Source organism: Brachyhypopomus gauderio, chromosome 7 (assembly GCF_052324685.1).
Source record: "Brachyhypopomus gauderio isolate BG-103 chromosome 7, BGAUD_0.2, whole genome shotgun sequence".
NCBI lineage: Eukaryota > Metazoa > Chordata > Actinopteri > Gymnotiformes > Hypopomidae > Brachyhypopomus > Brachyhypopomus gauderio.
The window spans coordinates 19,203,795-19,225,778 of NC_135217.1; the positions used below are offsets into that span (position 1 = coordinate 19,203,795).

General features: G+C 39.6%; 3 protein-coding genes across 9 annotated transcripts; 1 reads left to right on the forward strand and 2 right to left on the reverse strand.

Moving 5' to 3' along the window:
* The first annotated feature begins 331 nt into the window (after positions 1 to 331).
* On the forward strand, positions 332 to 6,034 carry sbspon (somatomedin B and thrombospondin type 1 domain containing). Of its 2 annotated transcripts, none has more exons than XM_077012322.1 (5): positions 332 to 933; positions 2,150 to 2,344; positions 2,444 to 2,522; positions 3,127 to 3,357; positions 3,853 to 6,034. In XM_077012322.1, exons 1-5 carry the CDS (start codon positions 672 to 674, stop codon positions 3,968 to 3,970), a joined length of 885 nt encoding a protein of 294 aa, XP_076868437.1. In that variant the 5' UTR covers positions 332 to 671; the 3' UTR covers positions 3,971 to 6,034. The 2 variants fall into 2 exon arrangements, with proteins under 2 accessions (XP_076868437.1, XP_076868438.1); XM_077012323.1 differs by having other exon boundaries at positions 333 to 933; positions 3,181 to 3,357.
* Positions 4,046 to 10,154, reverse strand: terf1 (telomeric repeat binding factor (NIMA-interacting) 1). Its single transcript, XM_077012321.1, has 10 exons — positions 9,687 to 10,154; positions 8,993 to 9,088; positions 8,764 to 8,891; positions 8,344 to 8,430; positions 8,091 to 8,240; positions 7,780 to 7,868; positions 7,627 to 7,665; positions 7,188 to 7,285; positions 6,852 to 6,919; positions 4,046 to 4,962 (listed from the first exon to the last, which is right to left on the reverse strand). The coding sequence occupies exons 1-10, from the start codon at positions 9,871 to 9,873 to the stop codon at positions 4,804 to 4,806; spliced, it is 1,101 nt and encodes a 366-aa protein (XP_076868436.1). The 5' UTR covers positions 9,874 to 10,154; the 3' UTR covers positions 4,046 to 4,803.
* An 801-nt stretch (positions 10,155 to 10,955) lies between these two features.
* Positions 10,956 to 20,616, reverse strand: LOC143519169 (potassium/sodium hyperpolarization-activated cyclic nucleotide-gated channel 2-like). 6 transcript variants are annotated; one of them, XM_077012318.1, is made up of 12 exons: positions 20,380 to 20,616; positions 19,930 to 20,122; positions 19,693 to 19,729; positions 18,825 to 18,932; positions 18,222 to 18,362; positions 17,550 to 17,711; positions 16,688 to 16,781; positions 16,411 to 16,538; positions 16,104 to 16,250; positions 15,567 to 15,813; positions 14,016 to 14,186; positions 10,956 to 12,800 (listed from the first exon to the last, which is right to left on the reverse strand). In XM_077012318.1, the coding sequence occupies exons 4-12, from the start codon at positions 18,930 to 18,932 to the stop codon at positions 12,793 to 12,795; spliced, it is 1,206 nt and encodes a 401-aa protein (XP_076868433.1). In that variant the 5' UTR covers positions 19,693 to 19,729; positions 19,930 to 20,122; positions 20,380 to 20,616; the 3' UTR covers positions 10,956 to 12,792. The 6 variants fall into 6 exon arrangements, 5 of the variants coding, with proteins under 5 accessions (XP_076868433.1, XP_076868434.1, XP_076868430.1 ...); XM_077012319.1 differs by lacking the exon at positions 19,693 to 19,729 and having other exon boundaries at positions 19,944 to 20,122; XR_013132379.1 differs by lacking the exon at positions 19,693 to 19,729 and having other exon boundaries at positions 10,959 to 12,800; positions 14,016 to 14,122; positions 15,582 to 15,813; positions 20,380 to 20,613.
* Positions 20,617 to 21,984: the final 1,368 nt, after the last annotated feature.

Genomic DNA, 21,984 nt, shown 5'->3' on the forward strand with positions numbered 1-21,984 from the left:
TTTTGCTACTGTCCAGAGTTACGGCCCATTTGGCTTTAGTTTTCAGCGTAGTCTTACGAGTGGATGATCCTGGTCGGGTCCAGGGCCAGATTCTCACATTCCTTTTCCTGTTTCTCTGACTTCTTCAAGCAGAAGATGGCAGGGCACTAATCTCAGTTTGATGTTGTGCACCAGGGCAGAGAGAAGGGGAAGAGGGAGAGATCAAACACACACACACACACACACACACACACACACACACACACACACACACACACACACACACACACACACACACACACACACACACACACACACACACACACACACACACACACCTACACATTCAGCCAAGAATTCTCCACCTCTTTGTCCCTCCCTCGGTGTTCTGTGTGGAGCGGGTGGTGCAGGTTCTGAGAGATTTTGTGGACAGATCTCGGCGGGGCAGATACTGTTCCTGCTACAGCCACTGCAGAAAGGAGCTTTTCTTTAGCTAGAGTCTGTAAATGTGTTTCACTGTACAAACAGACAGGTAGTGTGACCACGGGAACTCCAGCAGTAGGGAACGAGTCAGCTGGGGTCATCCTGCCTCTCTCTAAGCAGGTGACAGGACCTTCGTGTATGGGGAAACAAGACACAGGGAATAGAACACCATACACACACACACACACTTGTAAGACTAGCAGTGCACCATGAGCCATTTCTTCGACTTCCTTTCCATTTGGGGCAATTTGGGAGGGTTGACAGAGAAACAGGCTGTCTGGCTGCTTGTGGCTGTGTTTGGGATGTACCACTATGCACAGGGGGGGTGCTCAGGAAAGTGTTGCCAAGGGAGTGATCTCACCTGCTCATCGGTGGACTGGAGGATTGACCGTGTTTATGGGATATGTTACTGCGATGAGATCTGTGCGAGGGTTAAGGATTGCTGCTTTGACTATTCAACCGAATGCTTGGGTAAGCAGTGCTTTGCAATATCTGTAGACAAATTTGCTGTTCATCCAATTGTTAAATTAGGGAGTTTTTCTTTGCCACCGTCACCTTTGGCTTGCTCACTGGGGGCTTAGACTAATGTGACAACAGCTGTTGTATAAATATATTTGACTTTGACTAAAATGTGGAATTAAAGATATTGAAATCCTTTTTCAAATGAAGTACTGTCCAATTCGGACATTTTTATATCCAAAGCATAATGAAGTGTTTTGGCCTAATGTTGAAATTTCTTTTGAAATTTACATTTAGTATTCTTTTAATAAGTAAGCTTTATTTATAAAGCGCTTTTCACAGACAATAGTCACAAAGCGCTGTACATATAGCACAACAGATAATAAAAGGTAATACAATAGTAAAATAAGATGATAAAAATAAAGAAGACAAATAAAATAAGATAAAATAAGACAATATAATAACCTTTAATGGCCTGTAGCTTCAAGAGAAATCTTTGAACTTTGTGTGAAGTGTGTGATATTATATATATATATATATTAATTGGTTAATTAAAGGGAGTTTCGGTTCACACAGTTGGGGGACAGTATCTTTTTTTTGTTTTACTATTTTCACACTGCTCAGAAGAACAAGGAAACATGCATGTGAATCATACCTAGACAACTAATATAATTGGAATGGCTACATATATGGGACTGTGTGAAAGTATTTATTTTTACCTTTTGTTTTACTCGAGATACTATATGGTGAAATTGCCATGGACATTTTGGCAGCATTTTAAATATTCATGTGTTTGAGGTACACCAGTATGGAACAAACCAAACACATAAGTGATGCATACCTCCAGGGTTGCAATTACTTTCTTATTATCCAGGTCAGACTTGTTAAAAAAACACTCTGTAGGTATACGTGCCAAAGGCTTCATAACTAATACGAAGAAATCCAAACTTCCCACAAGACAACGAGAGACACTAGTTCTCCCAGGAACCAGCAAGGCGTCCAGTGAACTGCCCTCAAGACACTGAGTGTGTTACATCAAGGAAATATTTAATCTGACCCAATACCTTAGATTAACTAACAAACTATTTGAACTGAAGTTCAACTCTAACTCACTTTGTGATATTAAATATTGAAAACACAGGCAACTAACTTCTATGGCAAGGTGTATGTACATGCTCCTTCTCGTGTGTGTGTGTGTGTGTGTGTGTGTGTGTGTGTGTGTGTGTAGCTCAGCCATGCGTGGTGAGTGAATGGACTCACTGGAGCGGCTGTGCCCGGTCTTGCCGGCCCTCCTTCCGTGTTCGGAGTCGCAGCGTGGAGAGGCCGGCACAGAAGAGCGGGCAGCCGTGTCCAGCCCTGGAGCAAAGGGCAGGCTGCATGGAGTACCAGGACCGGCAGGGCCGCCCCTGCGCTCACACGCAAGGTACCTGCCTGAGCCCAGTGCCTTTCCATTTCAAGACACACTGTCATTCCACAGTGAGTTCCAGTGAGTGAAAACTCCAGCTGGAGCTTCTAATTCCAGGTCCGGCACTGATAACAGCACTGGAGTTCAGTAAAGGCAGAGCAGCACACAGCTCACCAGGATCTCCACTGGACTTGGGGTTTGTACCTCTGTAGCTAAGCACACACTTTGTGTATATTCATCAGAAGCACGTAACACACACACACACACCATGTAAAACAAACCACAACAACTGAAGCTGTATGAAAATGTATTAATTTCTGAGCCACCTGTTCCAATTAAGCAGCAGCAATCAAGGGCTTTCTTTACATTTAGTGTTTACTTTTTAAATTTAGCATTTTTATAATCATTTACCACTTTACAAAAAGTTAATTTCTAAAGCCCTGAAAAATGCTAGCCAGGTATGTATTTCTGTTAATCAGATAAAGACAAACAATTAATGCAACTTGACAGCTACATTCAGAAGTTTCAGAAATATCTTGGAAGCATGCTATATTAGGAAAGGCATTACAGAAAATTAAATAAAGAATCCTACCCTATTATTTAAGTTTCACGTGGTCATGAAGGGTGAATGTCCCAGACTGACTAACACCTCGCTCTGGTCTTTTGATCCTGAACTTTATTCATAGATAAATCTGTAAAACACGCCTCATTCTTTAACTAGCCTGAGCAAACCACATGTATTTACATTTGATCAAAGCCTCCGCATACCAAACCCCCCCCCCCCCCCCCACCCCCCCCAGCCACCGTGTGGGACATGAGACGGCAGGAAGAGCCTCAGCTTTTCCCCCCTTCAGGTTTTGTGTGGAGTTTAAGGTGGAGTCCCTGACCGCACAGTGTATGGCGGAGAAGCGGCTCCACACACGCTGGATGCAGTACCTGAGAGAGGGCTTCGTGGTGTGTGTGGCCTGCCAGCCTCCAGCCATCAGCAACCACAGCCGCGGATGCCAAGGAGATGGGGCCACAGCAGACAGGTGATTTTGACTACCTGATTACATAAGATCTATTAGAGAATATTTTAGAGACAGATAGAGATATAAAAAATTGTAGCACACATTTCAGATAGAGGTCCTTCATCAGCTGTGCAAGCGAAGTGCTTCTGATTTTAGGAAGAACCAGTTTATATATGACAATGTAGATGTTTAAATCACCACATTCATTCCACGAGGTTTTAAAGTTCCAATAGTGTAAATCAGTTATTTTTCTTTGAATTTCCTCATTTCATTACTGCCATAGCAACAACTGGCTATGCAAACAGATACGTTGGTAATACAATTTCCGTTAGTATTAAAGTTCCTTAACACTGGAAATGACATATCCTTAATCCTAAAGGTCTAAAGGTGTGACCCGCCCTGCCAAAGACTGTTAGGGTATGTTTCCTGTACCCTGAGGACCCCTTGTTGTAAGGGGGCACAGGGGTCTGAGTGCAGCAGTCTCCGTGCAGGCTAACGGCATGGTGCTCTCCGCAGGGCGGAGGTGACGCGGTGGCAGGCGGTGGGCCTGCCCCAGTGCAGCGGGACGTGGAGAAGGGTACAGAGACTGCCACGCTGCTCCTGCCCACAAGTACACAGCTTCATCTTCATCTGAACCACAGACTCCATGTATACAGTCTGCACACACGATTTGAACTGACACACTAACTCGCCCATAAAGAGATTGAAATGTTTAACAAAAATTTTTATTTTACTTATGTAATTAAGAATCTCACTCACTGAATAGTGAAAATAAAAAAACAACTGCATATCATATTTAACTACTGTTCATATATTAGGGTTACATTTTGGAAAGTAGCACTTTATGATGGGTCTAATTAGCCAATATGAAGCCACAATGCAGTGACAATCACAAGAACAATCAGGTTGAGTTATTTTAAAAGGGAAGAATAAACATGGAACCCCTCTTATAATAATAATAATAATAATAACAATAATAACAATAACAGAGCAAGTTAACTATGAGTTTTTGCTAACACATTTTAATGGTTCAGAGGTCACCACCTTTGCCTGTCCGTGTTTGCTGGTGCAAGAATACAGGAAATTAACAAAACCGACATGAATAATTAATCTGTGGTCTCAGGTTTGTTATTTTGAAATAATTTATATTAAAGGTATGACCACACGATTCCTCTAGCTGTTTACAAACATCTACACAAATGTAGATAAAGTAAAAACGGAAGCAGACATCTCCCTTCCAATGCTCGTTTCCAAATGGCACACCAGCATGAGATACAATACCAAAGCAACTGTATTTCAGGAACCTGAAATGTTACTCAATGTTGACTATGCGTCATAGAAGGACGGGATAAGCAGGTGTGGAACAGCAGAACCGGTTCAAACATCTTGAGCCTTTCTGCTCTTTACTTTACACCATGTATTCTCTAGGGCAGCCATGGGCTTTTACTTGAAAGAGTTCCGATCACCTCAAACTTTTCCGTGTTTCTTAAGGGTTCTCCACCGGTCCTTCAGCATGACACTAGTGCGATGTCCAAAGTCAAACTCCTCCAGAATTTTAGCCCATTTCCCTTCACCATAAGTCTTCACCCCAGCCTTTAGGTTCTGGTCCTCCTCATAAGTCCACATCTATAGGAAACAAACACTCAACCATTAAACTGCACAAACACAAGTGAAACTACCACAATGTTTGGTTGTTTAAAGCTATGGTGATACTACATCCCATTTTGGACCTAAAAATGTGTCAGCCAGCAATTCTAAAATGCCTAAAATGTCTGGCATTTGGATATAGTTTGTTGAGGTTTGCTTTCTACAGTTGATATACACTACTTGTGCTCCTGCCTGTTTGGGAACTGTTTTGTCTAAGTTATAGAGAGGGAGTGCAGTCCATGTATATTTTCTTTCTGGAGTGCAGATATCCATCTTGTTTTATACACACACACACACACACACACACACACACACACACACACACACACACACACACACACACACACACACACACACACACACACACACACACACACACACACACACACACACGTTCTGGACTATAGAGTGCACCTCAATATAAGCCGCACCTACAAAGTAAAAATATATATGCTGTATAAGCCGCACCGAGCTAAAAGCCACATATATCTACTGAACTGAATACATTTAACTGAACTGATCAGTTTCTGAACGGTGCCTGTAGCATTTCACGTGTGACAAATTTGGCTTTCAGCCGGTGTTGTGCCGAATTCTGACTCCCCTCCTTTATCCGCGCATAAAGACGCTACAGATTATATTGTCGATTTACGTTTTTGTGCATATATAAGAGCTACACTTTAATTATCCATCACAGCAAACAGCACAGCATTATCTATGTCTAAAGCCACACTGGCTCAAGAGTGTTAATTATTTTAAATAAAAAAAACACACTGGCTATACCGAAGTTCACCTCTGACCACATGACTTCGCAGTATTACAGCAGTATTATGTCTAAATATCTAGTTAGGACAAAACTACAGTGCTCAATGCACTAAGTTATAATCATTGTAACTCCCGAATATCATATGTAGCTTCTTTGTGTGTGTGCAAATGAGGGGTGTGTACACACACACACACACACACACACACACACACACACACACACACACACACACACACACACACACACACACACACACACACACACACACACACACACACACACACACACTGTATTTTCCGGACTATAAGCCGCTACTTTTCCCCATGCTTTGAACCATGCGGCTTATAATGAGGTGCGGCTTTTCTGTAGATTTTTCTTCACCCATCAGGGGGCGGAGCAGAAAGTGAATCAGGTGGTAGATCAAAGTTGTAAATCAAAGAAGAAAGTGTTCATTTTCATTTAGCACATGCAAGCTACAGTCACGACGGAGAGTGTTTTTCAAACCAACATGTGTTGTGCCAAATTGTGTATATACACACACGCATATAATACACTAGTGTTACACATTGTATGCACTTTGTCCATTTCATTTGTCATTTGATTTATCAATAGTTCAAGCAACAGCTGAATGGAGAGGAATAAGATTATCTGGCCATATAGGTCCTGTAACCAAGTCTAATAAATAAACCTGTGAAATGTTTTGTCCTCTATATTGAAAGCCAATATGGTCAACTTTCTGTAGTACCACACACAAATGCCTTTTTTAGGCTCCAGGAAAGCAGACTGAGCCTGATGGTGTGGCTACAGACGTTTAAATGTATCTGTATGGGCCATTAAGGCCCAATCAAGAAGCAGGTGTGGCTATAGACATTTAAATGTTTCTGTATGGGCCATTAAGGCCCAATTAAGAAGGGCAGGGCTGAAGATTTGAAACACAGGGTCATTTTCGAGTTCATCTTCTAAATCAATGCTACATTCTTTCAGCTGGCCACAAGTGTGTAACATCAAGAGAGGGAACCAGAAATGGCAATTAATCCATTCCAGAATAAGATACACAAAAGAATAGAGATTGTGTTGGACACACAGCAGCCCTGTAGCGACCCACCTTTCTGTGTTTCCGACTGTCCAAATCCTGCTCTTGTGAAGGATCTTTAAAACTCAGCCTGGACACTTCTAAGTTGAGTGAGATCAAAACAATCATCAGCACTATTAATAACTGAAAAATAATTTAATGATAATTTCATCATTTTTAGTAATATGCCTGCCCATTAAGGTGAAATTGTTTAATAATACATAGTAAATGGACAACAATGAAGCAGTCAAGCTATCTGTGATCTTTTATAAATGTTCAACTAGTTGTTTCCTTCTATTCACATTGGCCTGATGAGCTGCGTCAGCCACGCTGATGCCAGACAGGTACTTCAGTAGTGAGCTGACTCACTTAATCTTGACGTTCTGCGAGGGACACACAGGGACTTCTTTGCAGTCTCAGGATCCCATGGATGAACAGATCTTGTTGAGAACAATTTCTTTTTGGGTCTGTGAGACATAACATACAAAAGTTACTTCAATTTGCTGAAAAATGCCCCTACATGATCCTTCACACCTGAATAAGCTTCAGACAAACAGGTGTATGGGTGGGGGTGGAGGAGTAGGAAATTCTGGGTTCAGCAGAACTATTTGAATAAGAATTGAATTGAATAATTTAGGGTACATGTTTCTGAAGTAGATAAACACATTTCCCAATGAATAACTGTGTTTTATATAAACCAAGAGGGGATCAAACTACTAACTAGAAATAAAAATTGGTTTGGTGTATCCATTGCAAATTTCCTACCACAAACACACATTTGGGGATACTTGAATAAAGCTTCACTCACCTTATATTTAACTTGGACGAGATGACATTTTCCTCATTTCTTTAGTGAGAAAATATAAAAATAAAAAGCAGAAAAATTACTACAATACAAAATGTTATTTTGAATATTCACAAGTTCAAAGAAGAATGAAGAAATTTAGAAAAATTAACCTACTTTTCAGAAACGTTTGATGTGTGGCTGGTTGGTGAGGATTCTTCCCTTTCTGATCTCTCCTGACGAATTTGGACTACTTTTGATGCAGACTAATTAAATTAATATAATAAGTTATTATTGCATGCAAAGATAATTACAGTACTTAAAAACACCATAAAAGGCTACCACCTTTTATCAACCTAACAAACTGTTGATGAATAACTTTTTCCATTCAGTTCATTCAGTTCTTAAGACTTCCTTGCAAAGGTGACTTAAGCAACATCGCCCTCCCTTGGTCACATTCAGACATTGTCAGTTGCCTACCATAGTACCTTGTACAAAAAGTCAGATGGATGTTCCTCAAGAAATGTGTCCAAGAACATGTTGACACTCTCAGTCAGGCGGCTATAAGAGAAATGCAACAGCAGCTTATCGTAGGCGTCGGACTTCTTCAAAACTGTGGACAGCTTTCTTTGCAGCTTCTGTAAGAGAAAATATGGGATTCCTTAAAACAATAAGACAATGTGTGTAAATCTTTCAGTGTTTGTTGTTGCTGAATTTCGGCGCTGAGAGAACGCTGAATACCTGGGGTAAGTCAGTCTCTGTTTCGAGCCACTGTAGCGTCTCTGTGGCGAGCTGCACCTTCCCCATCTCCAAACACACTCCCACACACTGAAGTACACAAAGCACAAACAGGACTCAATTAACAAACTTAATTCAACTCAACCCCTCCCATTAAAATTTCTGGCTTATACAAAAAATCTGCCATTCTTATCAATACATGCCCTGGTTCATCAAACCCCAGTAATGTGACCATAGAGTGGTCAAGGGAGGGGACAGGAAGTACAGGAGGTAAATAACTTTTTATCTCAGCAGACATCAAAACATGAAGAAAAAGTTAATTGTACGCAACACTGAATAAGTGTTTACCTGGACATATTAAACACACATGCCTGCATTCCTGGGATCAAGAAAGTCAGTGCAATAAAGATTCCTGAACCTCACCTGAACATATATGAGATTTCTGATGTTATCATGCAGCCTAAGGTCAGCCACTGCAGTCCTCAGACACTCCCACACCGAGATGGCCGACATCAGTGGAGTAACCTTGATATTAGGATCATAGCGCACGTCTGAGAATCACAAAACACAGTTAGAAGTCACAAGAATAACAGTGTAGAAAGTGGACAACATATGGGTGACTTGGGCATTCAGTGTTGCTTAAACAAGTTACCCAAGTTTTTCCCATCCATAATTCTGGAAAGAAAACAACAGATTGTTCTCTTCGTTTGCAGATCATCCTGCAGATGGCATTCTTCGTCGACAATCACTGGAAAAAAAACGTGACATTAGTTGAAAGCGAAATGCAAACCGCCGCCGCGACAGCTACAGGCCAAACGGGCTCAGTGCACGCTTGACTCACACTAGTTCCGAAACTAATGTTCATTTATTCATTGTGTCTAACCGGTTGTCTACCTCTACTAGATTAAAAAATTAGATAAACATCAAAGTTTTATCATCCGTGAGCAATGTGATGTTCGGTTAATGAGGAGGAACAATTTGACCGCGTTGGCTAAATGCTTCCACGGGCATGTAGGATTACTGTAAACGACAGAACTAGCCAGTTAGCTAACTTAGTCTATGAGTCTATAAATGCATGTATGTGCGGCGGAACTCGGCTAGCTAATAATCATCAACAGCAGCAGCCAGCTAGCGTTGGCCTACCATTAATTAGCTAGCTATGTTAGCTTGCTTAACTATGGATAGAGTCTAGTACGTTAGCTAGAGTCAGAAAAGGCACATCCACTAGTTTTAGCTTTCCATCGTCATGTGCTATTCAGAGCAGTTAACAATCTCACTAATCAAAATAACTCAGCGAGCCAGTAACGAGTGTTGATATGACTAACGGCTACCGTCGATTACTTTACCTTCAAACGCTCTTAAAGTCTTTCCGAACTTCACAGTGTTGTTTTCTTTGTAATAACGACACAAAGACAAGAAGAAAAAGTCCATCATCCACGACTTGGTAACACATTCTACCTTACAAAAAGTTGCTTTTCCGCCTGTAGTACTCGATATAATCCCTTGGTTTTCCCCGTATCCACTTTCGTCCATCGTACCCCGTTAACGAGCCTGTAGTTTACCACAACAACACTCAAACCCCATGAGCTCGAGTCAGTTGAGAAGGGTATTACTGCAGGCTGGAAAACCTCCAAATGGGAGTGGCATAACTCCAAATGGGCGTGGCATAACTCCAAATGGGAGGGACAACTCTCTAGAAGGCAGGGCGGAACTCGGAGAACTTTGAGAAGTTTGGTGGGTTTTCCGGGACATAGGAATGTGTAAACATGCTGTATTAACGAAACCACAGTTATCCTGATGATACAATAAAACTATTGTTCACTTTTATATTGAGTTAATTCAACACATAGCCCTGCTTTACAGATCGCGATGTCCATTTTACTTACTAAACGCGTCTAATAGTTCGTGGATTATATCCTGGTTTAATCCGCATCGTAATCAGTACTCTGTTTAGATTTCACGTTAACTGTTTACATGTTTAGTTTTCGACTAAACTTTAAATTTAATTCCTCATCAAATCCGTCAGCACCGCCGGCGGTGGGGGCCGTCTTCGGGAGGAAGGCAGAATACTAATTTTAAATTCATTTTAATTAATTCAGCTCGTGATCAATGGGTATGCATCAGAAACCAATGATTTATAGCATTTATGGACATTAGTCAACAAACGCATTGTCATCAACTTTTTGTATAACAAAAACATTTTATTGAGAAATGGTTCTTTATGCCACCCTACCTCTTTCTTCATTGTGCAGACTAGAGACGGTTGTGCCATGCAAGGAGGGACTTATTCTGCAAGGCTGTGTAGTCATTCCCTCTGGAATGTTCTCTCCCATCTCTTTTCATAAATGAACATTTATGGTTTGCATTTAATTTGAATGCAAGGTCCCATTAAGTTTTTGGTTTTACACAAGAACGAACAATTACTATGTGCATGTAGGCATTCTGCATTTGCTGTGCATAACACTATTACTTACATTTAAAATCAAACATTTCATAGCATCAAGAAAATAGGTACACCATTTAAATGTATTTATATTTAATAGTATTGTACGGTTCGCTAAAGCAAAAACATAGGTTTTTTTTCTAAATGCTATCCTGATTTAAGTAACTAACTATAGCACAAAAAAAATGAACAACTGATCTAAGAGAAGGCCACGCCCATTTGGAGTTAAGGTCGACCTGTTTGGAGTTTAGTCCCTCCTATTTGGAGCTGATCCAGCCTGCAGGAATACGTACTTGAGTCAGTTTGGCGCGCTGAAGCCTTGTAGTGAGCAACAGCGACAAGTGTGGTAGTGGAGGGAACTGACACCACCACAACGGCGAGCAGGGAAGCCAGCAGACCGATTCGATCAATAACTGAACGCTGTAGATGAATTACAATCAGAAAAAAATGCAGTTAATTAAACTAGTAATCACAATAACGGACGAAAGAGTAAATTTTGTAAGAATTGTTAAAGCTGTATAAAAACATGTTGGACCAATAGCGTGTATGTATTGATTCTTTGGACTAATATATTTCAACATAAGATCATTATTCCAATTCCAGGAGACTAATTAAGTAATTTCAAATTACGAATATACCGGGATAAAAAATTAATTAGTCGTTCACTACAGAATTGTAACAAGTAATGTGTAATAGGTCTATTCATTTATTTAATGTTTATTGTACTTCAGAGATAGGTACTTTGTCGCCTACAAAGACTTCAGACTTGACTTGAAATTCATCCCCAATGACTCTCGACTCAGACTCGTTAAACTGTTGCTGTATGCGAGTTATAGAAAAACACTTTCTTTATTTATTCATTTTGCCATCATTCTTTACTTTCACTTCGGTGATTTGGGACGCAGCCCCTTTTCTCGTGACTTATCACAACGTCGTTTACCGCGAGCGGGAAATCAGAGAGAAGCGTTAAATGTAAACAAACGAGGTTACCATGGTGACGATTCGAGTACCGCACGTGGAGTCTTTGGCTACAGGGAGTTTAAATCCATGGACAAAACCGAAGGCTACAAAGTGTAAAAATATGGGAAACAAATTAAAGACACTGAAACACCACATCAAACTTCATAAGACACCTGAAAACATATCGACACTAAGTGCAATGTGTAGTATTAAGAATAATTAAGTATGACCGAAAATAAGTGATGCGTTCTATGCACTTTTGAGCACGCAAAATTATTGATATTTAAATAGTTTTCAAATGTGATTTTTTTTGATAAAATAAAGCTTAAATGTCATTTAAAACCAACGTTTTTACTGTATTGGCAATAAGAGACACAGAAGATTCGCAATACGTGGAAGTGGCACATATGGGGGACAGCAGACAATAGGTACTACCAAGGTAATATATAAAATAGTTATTTTCCATCTCCTGTACCTAAGCTTATCCTGGTATTGACGTGTGACTTGACTTGGACTTGTATTTTGCGACTTTTGAACATCTGTTATATCATATATAATTAGGTTATTCTTAAAGTGCAGGGTGAACACTGAACATAGGCCACAAATAACTTGACACAATAAGATCCAGCAGCAAGCAGTACGAAATAAAGACCACATGGGCCATGTATAAACCTGTATCTTGCACTGGATGACAATCACAGAACACAAATAATTGTACATATATAAAGTAAACAGAATACTGCACAATAGACAGAATTCACCAAAAACATTCAAAAATATTGTGGGTCGGATACAGGGAGATTGTTTTGCATGTCTGGTTTAGCCTGATAAATGCAGGAGGCTTAGGACCAGTATCGTAACACACTGCTGATCTTTTAGTTAGGTGGCTTTGCCTCTACAGAAGAAACAGAATATAGACCTCATGTGGCCTGCTAATCCATCCATGCAGAGAACAACACTCAGGGTGCTGGCTGGACTTTGGACAACCTATATTTAAATCTGCGTAGCTTAATAGGTTTTGAATCAGCCTCAGTTTCAGCTGTGGACTTCTAGGACTCTGAAAAAAAGACAATAATGAATTTACATCACAAAGCTATCATATATTTTTACAATCATGTTTTACTATATACATTATAATTGAAGGCCTAGGGTTTCCTTTTCCTTTTTTCTTGGAAGGGAAGTGTGTGCCATGTAATGGATGAATGTCATTATGTCCTTTGCTGCTAGTAACTAGTAACCACTAGTGTGTGTGTGTGTGTGTTCTGACTGCACAGATGGGTTAAAAGCGGAGGACAAATTTCGATTGGGGTGTAAAAAATCACAATTGACAAAATATGGCACACATTTCACATTTAGATAACCAACCTGAATGTGGTACAGACATTGATTATCTGAAGCCTCAGCCACTGCTTTAACCCACTTCACTGCACATTATTTCACAGTTCTTTAAGATGTGGGCACCTGAGCACTTCTGAAATTTTTTGTGTGGGTAGTGTGCAGATGAAGGCCCCATGAGAAGTTTTTTTGCTAATCTTTTGCCAGGACAGATATATAATCTGCTTCATCAGGGTAACGGTGGGCTTAGTGGCACCTATCGTCAATACTTTCTCCCATATCTTTCTCTAATTCTTCAACCGAATTGTAGACCTTTGTTCCTTCTTTGTAACAGACATGTAGCCTGGCTGAAAACTGTAACTGAAATGTGATATCATTCAGATCCCTTTTAGCCTCGTGAACCTACCTGCGTCACTAGAGAATATCAGGTCAGTAGCTGTGGTTGAGTGTGATTTTGTTGCGATTCTCTCGAGGCCTATTCACACCCAAACAGTTCGATATCAGCCTCTTTTGTTTTGTAACTTAGGAAATTTGCAACAATGGATCTGGGTTTGACTGTATCACAAGGCTTATGTGCTGATGAATTTGAACTTCAAAGGAAGGATCAAAGTCTAGGTTTGCCTTCAAAAGTCATCTTAAAAACTCTTTAGCTTTAGAATATCCTCAGCAAATTCTAAGATACTTGATTTTGTTTCTTCAGTTCTTTGTTAGGTCTCCTTATTTCTGTTGTAGGATATATTTGTTTAATCTTTAATATTAGTTGTAGATGTTGTCCTGACATAATTGTCTAATTTCATTAAATAATTCCTCAAAGCTACATTTGTGTTTGAACTCTTTAGGTCTGACACATTTGTCACCATTGTCATCTTTTGTTGTTCTGACACTTCCTTTCTTTTTCCTACCAGAACTGGCCTTCCAACTGTCTTTAGGTACAGACCTGAAAGCTGGTCCTGTCTCTCCTGTGTGACCGCTAGAAGTTGGGATTTTATCTTAGGGAAGTGTCTCAGAACTGCGTTGTAGTTGTCCACAGAGAGGGAGTACAGTCTGCACAGGGTCAAAGCCACAACGTCAGCCGGGTGTTTTTTCATACTGGTCACCAAGCACAGCTCTGTGGACAGCCAAATAAAGGAACATTGCTTATTTTATATTTTTAACTGATTCCGTCTATTGATTAAAACAGTATATCATAGCCAAAATGAAGGTTAATGAAGGTTATTCATCCATATTCCCCTCATCTATGAAATAATGTCAGAGATGTGATGAGGTGGGGAATTCTCTGCCTTCTTCATCGATAATGCACCTGACCAACTTCCAGAGAGAACCTGCACCAAATCCAGACATCACTACAGACATTTTGATCATTGTGACCAAGCAAAAAGCACATGTGGAAAATGAAATATATTCAAAACGTTTAAGAACTGGCTAATATTGGCATGTTTACTGAACAGTGTAATTAGGAAAACCAGTACCAGCAGCTCTGAATGAATGATGATTTATAGATTCATTATTAAAGAGGACCCTATATATTTTCCATTTTTTCCCCTTTCTTTTAGTGTGTTATACAGCTTTCTGTGTATGTAGACGGTCGGCAAAGTTATGAAGATTAAAAGTGAGCATAATAGATCCAATTTAATGAAGGCAGCATGTTTAAATTGTTTTGTAACCAAAGTTAGAACTGCTCACACCTCCTCTGTGAAATTACATCTGGATAAGTTCCAAGTCAAACCGTTAGCTGCTCATGGTGCATCCTTCCTGAATGCATGTTCAGTGAAAACAAATTAAGCCAGCATTTCATTTTCAGTTTGCATTAATGCATTCTCAATTATATCGTTTACTCAGACCAAAACACATTTGGGGGAAATAACACTAATCCCACTTTTGCAGGCAAGAAACCTTCGTCTGGCAAATGTCACATTCGTACTGCTTTGCCACTTCTTCCAGCACTAGGAAAATAAATGAAATAGGTGAAAAAAAGCAAAGGGAGAAAGTGATGAGCTTTCAGGCTGGACTCTTTCACTTGCAAATTATATCCAAATTTCTCATTACCATAAATGAATTCAAAGTTTGTCATTCATTTAACATCACATTAATAATTTAATATTTAGAACTGAACTCCTGATCAATGTATTATGTAATTAGAATTTATTAAGTGTCTATTTAAAAATGTCTGTAGTGTACTCTGGTTTAAACCAGTACTGTTCTAACATTATATTTATCCACTGAACAGTTTCTCAATTAAATTCAATTAAAATTGTACTTACAGAAGAGTGTTTAAATAATTAACAAATATTTGGATGGCTCATAATTATTTAAATGGCGAGATCTGCACAGCCCAACATTCAGGAGTAAAACTGATTTGTAAGTACTTGCAATTGAAAGTCAAGGCAGCTGGATATGGGGTATAATCTTGATCTTTTGCAACTCATCCAGAGAGCTGTTCTGCATGCCTTGACTCACGAATACTGAATGATGGAAAACCTATACTTGCCAGATTTGGAAATACCTCCAAAATAGGCTCCATCTGTGAGGGTTTTGCTGAATTCTGGAGTTTTGACCTCCACAGTGCCTCTATCAATGAAGTACATGCAGCCCCCAAAAGCCCCTCTACGGATGATCAGGTCTCCTTTCTCATACACTTCAAACTCAAGCACCTCCAGAAGGCCAATTGTAAACAATGGGTCTGCGTCTTTGAAAAATGGCATGTTAAGACTTGAACAGGTGATTCTGATAATGTCCTAAAGAGATTTGGAAAGAAGTTACGTTAAGTTTCCAATTTGCCAATTGTGATTTACACCCCACTCAGAATTTGTATTCCGTATTTACCCATATTTGCAATGAGAACACGCACACGCACACACACACACACACTAGTGATCACTCACTGATGTTTTATTCAATATTATCCCAGTCATCACATGTTTAATCTACACTTAAGTGATTACAGCTGTGTGGTCAGATACTTGATCTTTAGATATATAATAAATGCACCTTAAACACATTTTAATTAATAAATCGATTGACGTACCTGTCTAAGAGGTTCAGACAATTCCTTTAGAATGGCTTTTTCATCAAACCATTTCCCCCAGTATTTGTTTTCAAGATGGTGGACAACTTTGTTCCTTAGGGAGCTGGGGAGTTGTCTTTGTTTCATGAACTCCTTCATTTCATTACACTACATAAAACATTCACCACAACTTCAGTATGTAGGGTATATTAACACATGTCTTGGACATTAGTTGTATTCAGCAATCTGTGTTTAGCATTTTGATGAAATTATGATTTAAACACAAACTGACCAGTGAACCAGATTTAAAAGTAATGCCCATTCTCACCTTTATACCATACATGAGTTCACTCATCCTGGAGTTTGACATTAGTGCAAATATGCGACCAAAAATAAAGGTATATATCACTGAGCCAACCATCATGCTAATAATGACCACACACTGCTCTGTCCACTCTGAAACATAAAGCAGTGACACATTCACAGGATCTGATTTCAGGACACTTACATAAATCTATTAATTCCCCCCTGCATTTAATCCAAACCTGTTAAAATGTTTTAAAAGTTTAAAATATATATTAATATTGTAACTACTTACTGCTTACCTTTTGTGAATTCATTGAAGCCATAGTTCAGGGTCATCATTTGGCATAGTGCTCGCAACATGCTTTTGGAATACCGATACGTCATGGGTTTATTCTAGTAAAATCACACAGGATTCGTTAATAAGTGATTCTATAGTCAAACTGAGATGTTTCACACTTGTACCTGTCCTTATTTGTCATCCTTTGGATTCTCTATGGAATACTGCATCCAATGTTAAATGATTGCCACTTATAAGACAGGGGTCTTATAAGTTCTACTAATTGAGTATACTTGGTTCTACTAAAGTGAGTATACTAGGGTTATACTAACCCTAACCCCAAGGAAACAGGAAATCAGTTTCACAATTTCATAAATTACTTAAGAATTCATCTGTTACGATTAGCCCCTCCTTCTCCTTTCATTCAGTCGTGTTTTGTTAGTCATGTGTGTTCCTAGTCTCTGCTTGAATTTTGTAACCCTGCCCTTTCGTTAGTTTTATGTGTTCCTCGTTTACCATTGTCTAATCCTGGTGTTTGGTCCTGTGCGTCGCGGTTCATTTTTGTTGGATGTACTCGCCTTGTTTCTGTTGTTCTGTCATATTGCCCCGTGTTCGTTTGTGTGTCTGCATTACGGTTGGTTTTGTGTTCTGTTTAGCTAATGTCGCTTTGTCTTGGTTTTGTTAGTTGTTCTGACTGCCTTTCTGGTTCGACTCAAGCCTGCCTGTATGACCCCGAGTTTGGATTTCCCATTAATAAATCTCGCTCTCCTCAGCGTTTGTGTCCACCTCCTCGCTCTGCATCAGTTACATCATCAGTACTCTGATATAAGTTTATGCTGGTAAACAATCACTTTTTCTCTTGGACATCTTGTACCATTACTCACCATGAGTCCCTCCAGTGTGACCCAGCTCTTTTTAGGGAAGTCCATGACTACAGCAACCATGAATTGAATACAGGCATTCCAGTGGCACAGCAAAATGATGATAACAATCATGTTCATGAATTTGAGGAAGGTTGCAATCCCCCCTATATTCCAGCCATTGACCTGACAACACCAAATAATACACAGGGTTCAGAGATTCCTGCTTCACATATACATGCTGTAACACACAAAATTATGAGGCATTGCTTTTTACAAGATGTTTTGTTTAAATAGCGTGGTAGCACTGTAATTATAATGAACATTAACAGACTAATGAAACAGGGAATAGACTCAAAACAAAGACCAGCACAGAACACAAAATAGACTCACTTTAAATACCTAAACTTAACAAGACCCAAGTGTGATACATTACGATAACAAGACAGGTGCAACAAATGAACACATGCACACATAACCACACCCAACGAAAATACATATATGGACATGAACAGACACATACTATTCATACACACACTCAAAGGGAGGGGTCAGGGACTGTACCATGATAGGTATTCAATTTTAGGCAGATACAAATGTTTTCAAAATCTCTAGTGCTCACATTTACTTGCAAATTAGATTATGTATTAAATTGTGCAACTGCTAGTCTAATTGACTGCCTAAAAATATACTTACCTCCTCCCAGTGGCGGACATATTGCAGAAATTTTGAAATTCTCAATAGTTTTAACAAGCTGAACAACCTTGTCAGTTTAATCAAACGTGTTATTCTGATCCCTTCAAGTCCCTGACCACTGGCACCAATGGCACCATACTCCTGAACACAAAAGAAAGAGAAGAAAAATCAACACCCTCAAATGAACTACGTACAGGTGAAGCCAGCCACTGGTTTCCATAAAATGCAAATAGCCTAAACCAGGGGCTTCCAGGGGCATCAGTCTCCAGCAGGGCCGGCGCCAGAACATATACAGTGAGGGGGCGAACGTAAGTTGTTGAGCGGGGGTGGGGGGGGGTGCGTGTAACGATTGTCGAGCGGCCGAGGGGGCACCATGTAGCGATTGTTGTAAAATAAATGGGTCTTATTTTTTACATTGAGGGGGCGGGACACCTCGCCTGAGGGGGCAACGCCCCCATTCGCCCCCCCGTGGCGCCGGCCCTGGTCTCCAGTAACTTGTATTAACCTACCTTAATTTGTTAATTAATTTGCAATTAACATGTTAATTGTTTGCTGTAAACTGCAAAAACTAAATGAATGCAATAATAATAAGAATGGGCTCACCATAGCAATGAGAAGGCAGTAATCTACTGGTACAACAGCCAGTAAGTCTACAAAGAACCATGTTTTTATGTATTGTTTCTTTATTTTCTTCAGGTCCAGAATAATCATCTTGTGAAGGAAAATAATCAGACATAGGATCAGGATCAGGGGTACTTGCATTAATTAAAGAAAGGTATCAAGTATGTCATGAAACCTAATGAAGGTGCCAATAAAGTTACCAATTAAAATCTGAATTTTTTTCAACAAGTATAAACAAGTGGCATATAGGTTTAGGTACAAAAACCATCTCATTGACATTACTATTCAATTCTACCTGTTCGATCGCCAGTGGTTGGTGCCAGAGCGAACTAGCAACTCATTGAATCATAGATGTAGATCGGAGATAAATAAGCTAGATTTTTTTTCAGTGTGAGAAATTGGATGTATGGTGTGTGAAGACAGTCTCTGGTAAAGACAGTAAATGCGTGTGTTTTGCTCATTGCGTGAGAGTTGGCAACCCTGATTATTATTATATTAATTATTATTAATTATTCTGCCAAGTTTAATATTATGAGTTCAGTTGGTTGGGCTGCACATAGTTCTAGTTCTAGGTGCTAGAGCTGCTAGCTTCCCTGTCCCGCCATGTGGTGGACAACGTATAACCTCAGAAAAAGTCCCCCAAGCTAGGTCTGAAGTGGCCGGTTCGAAATTATTGTTGTTTGGTGGTGAATTATGTTTTCATATTAAATGGTTTGTCTACTTGTCTACCTTTCTAGTGTGAATTATTAATATGGATAAAGTTTGGAAATGAATGTTGTGAGGATAATATAGGCTAGTTTTGTGTATTATGTGTTTGCTAGGCAAATGTAAGGCGCTGTTTCCTGTTCACCTGTTCATCGAGTAGGCCTAGGGGTTTTGATGTGACGCTAAGAAAAAAAGGTTTTTACTTTTACTTTTAATACTTAAGTATTTTTGAAGGCAGATACTTTTGTATTTCTACTCAAGTAAAAAATTGAGGTGAATACTTTTACTTTTGTAATATTCAATGCGAGGTAACTGTACTTTTACTCAAGTACATAATTGGTGTACTTCGTCCACCACTGATAGCAACCAAGATAATTAATACCTCTGAATCCTCACTTGTCAGTCCAATGCGAAAGTTAAGACAGAGGTCTGTGACAAACAGCAAGTCGTTGATCACAGTGAATGCAATCCATGCATAACTATAAAGAACATCCACTGTGAAGAAGCTCACACTCAGAGGAATTACAACCATATTGCTGAATGTTGTAAGGAGTATGGCAACTAGCCAGTAATTCCTGGTGGAAGAGAGCAAAGGATCATTAGTTAACTAGTTTGCCTTAGCTAAAACAAAACACAGTTAACACTAGCTATACGAAAATTATATGTATTTTCAATCATCTTAAACATTTATGCATAAATTGAAAACTGCCACGTTGATTAGGCCTAACTGACGTAGCTACCCTTAGCAAGACATTAACAGACATTAACATTTCAGCCACCTTGCCAGTCATAATGTAGACGTTAGTCCTACACCGAAGTTGCCCAAAATTACCTGAATGCGCAGTATGGGTGAATAATCCATGTTTTCTGCTCAGACGCTCGTGTCCTTTCTTTTTTTACGGCGTCGACACTTTTAAAATAATAAAGCGTTGCCTTATTCACTGACGGCAGAAACATCTTCAACCATTAGCCTCGTTAGTTTTCAACGGTCATCTTCAACGGTCCGTTTAGAACAGTGAACGCGCCACAAACGTCACTGTACGTGCCCCAGCATCGCACTGCCTTTTGGGCACAGCTTTTCTTTTTTTATATATATAAAAACACTAGGTGACTGCCGACCGCTACACTGTTTATGGACACGTGTAATTTGATTCTTAATGTGGAAAATGTTGAAGAAAAGTTGGTAGGTTACCAATAGAAAACAATTAATTTGCTGAAAATACTAATGAATTTATTCATTTTTAAATCCCAGCTCCTCTTACCAAACCCTAATTACACGGCACTTTAGGTACAAAAGGTTGTAAACATTGGTAAGTGTACGATTACAGACGGTATAGCCGTTCAGGTTACCTGTACAATTGATGCGCATATGATTAATGTAGATTTATGAAGTTTAAACACTGAATGAATGTCAAACACAGTTATTGTGCTGGTATTGCTCCCAGAGGCAGTCCGAAACAGTGTGATGAGTGATATAACAGAGCATATGTGATGTTTATGCGATATGCACTACAGCACAGTGGATATGCTTTGTGAGTTTGCAAGGACCATTACTTCATGGCTGAGATGTTTTTGCTTCTAGATGCTTCCACTTTACAAAAACGGCGCTCATGGGCGGATCTACCGGGGTGGCAAAGAAAGCATTGCCATCGAATTAAAAGAAAAGTTGTGGCCAAGTTGACGTGTACCAGCGCGAATCTCCCAACGTCCGAGTGCAGTGAACGTAGCACGATATCACGTCAAAGCGGCAGGAGACTGCTGTGTTTGGCGCGAAGCAAGGGAGCCAGGAGTCGAGAGGAAATGAGACAGAGGACAGATAAAAAAAGCTTAACCATTTCGTAATTAAACTCTAATGAAATCACAGTGCTGGGATAACTGCAAGTCTGATTTTGAGATGATACAAAATCAGGTTCAAGAAAGTTATATCTGTTATAACAGTTAGTTATAACTGTTAGCAAGGTCTGAGGTTAGTTATGTGTGGTTGGCTATAGCTGCCACAATTGATTAAATGTCTGTCAAGGAAAACAAAGTTGCTTTGAATCTTGCAGAAATTAAGAGGAAATGTAGCATACATCGTTTTTTACTGACCAAAGAGAAAGGAGAGAGAAATAGAAAATGAACAAACGACAAGATAACATGCCGGAGCATTTTCCATGCCCGAAGCTCCAAGGACTGTTTTCACCTCATTCGAGGGTTATCTAAACTGGCAAAAGGTTACAGTGAAAGACAGTGGTTTCTGATATCATGCCAGGTCTGAAGGCCATGTACATGCAATGTTCGTATAGACAGAGAACACGAAAATTATGGATAAAATACCTCAATGTTTGGACTAATGTATTAGCAAAAAAGAAGCTGGTGGCTCAAAATCCTACTACATTAAAACTATTAGCTGACATTTTAGTTCTAACAGCCACAGAAAACGTCACAGTGGTGTCAC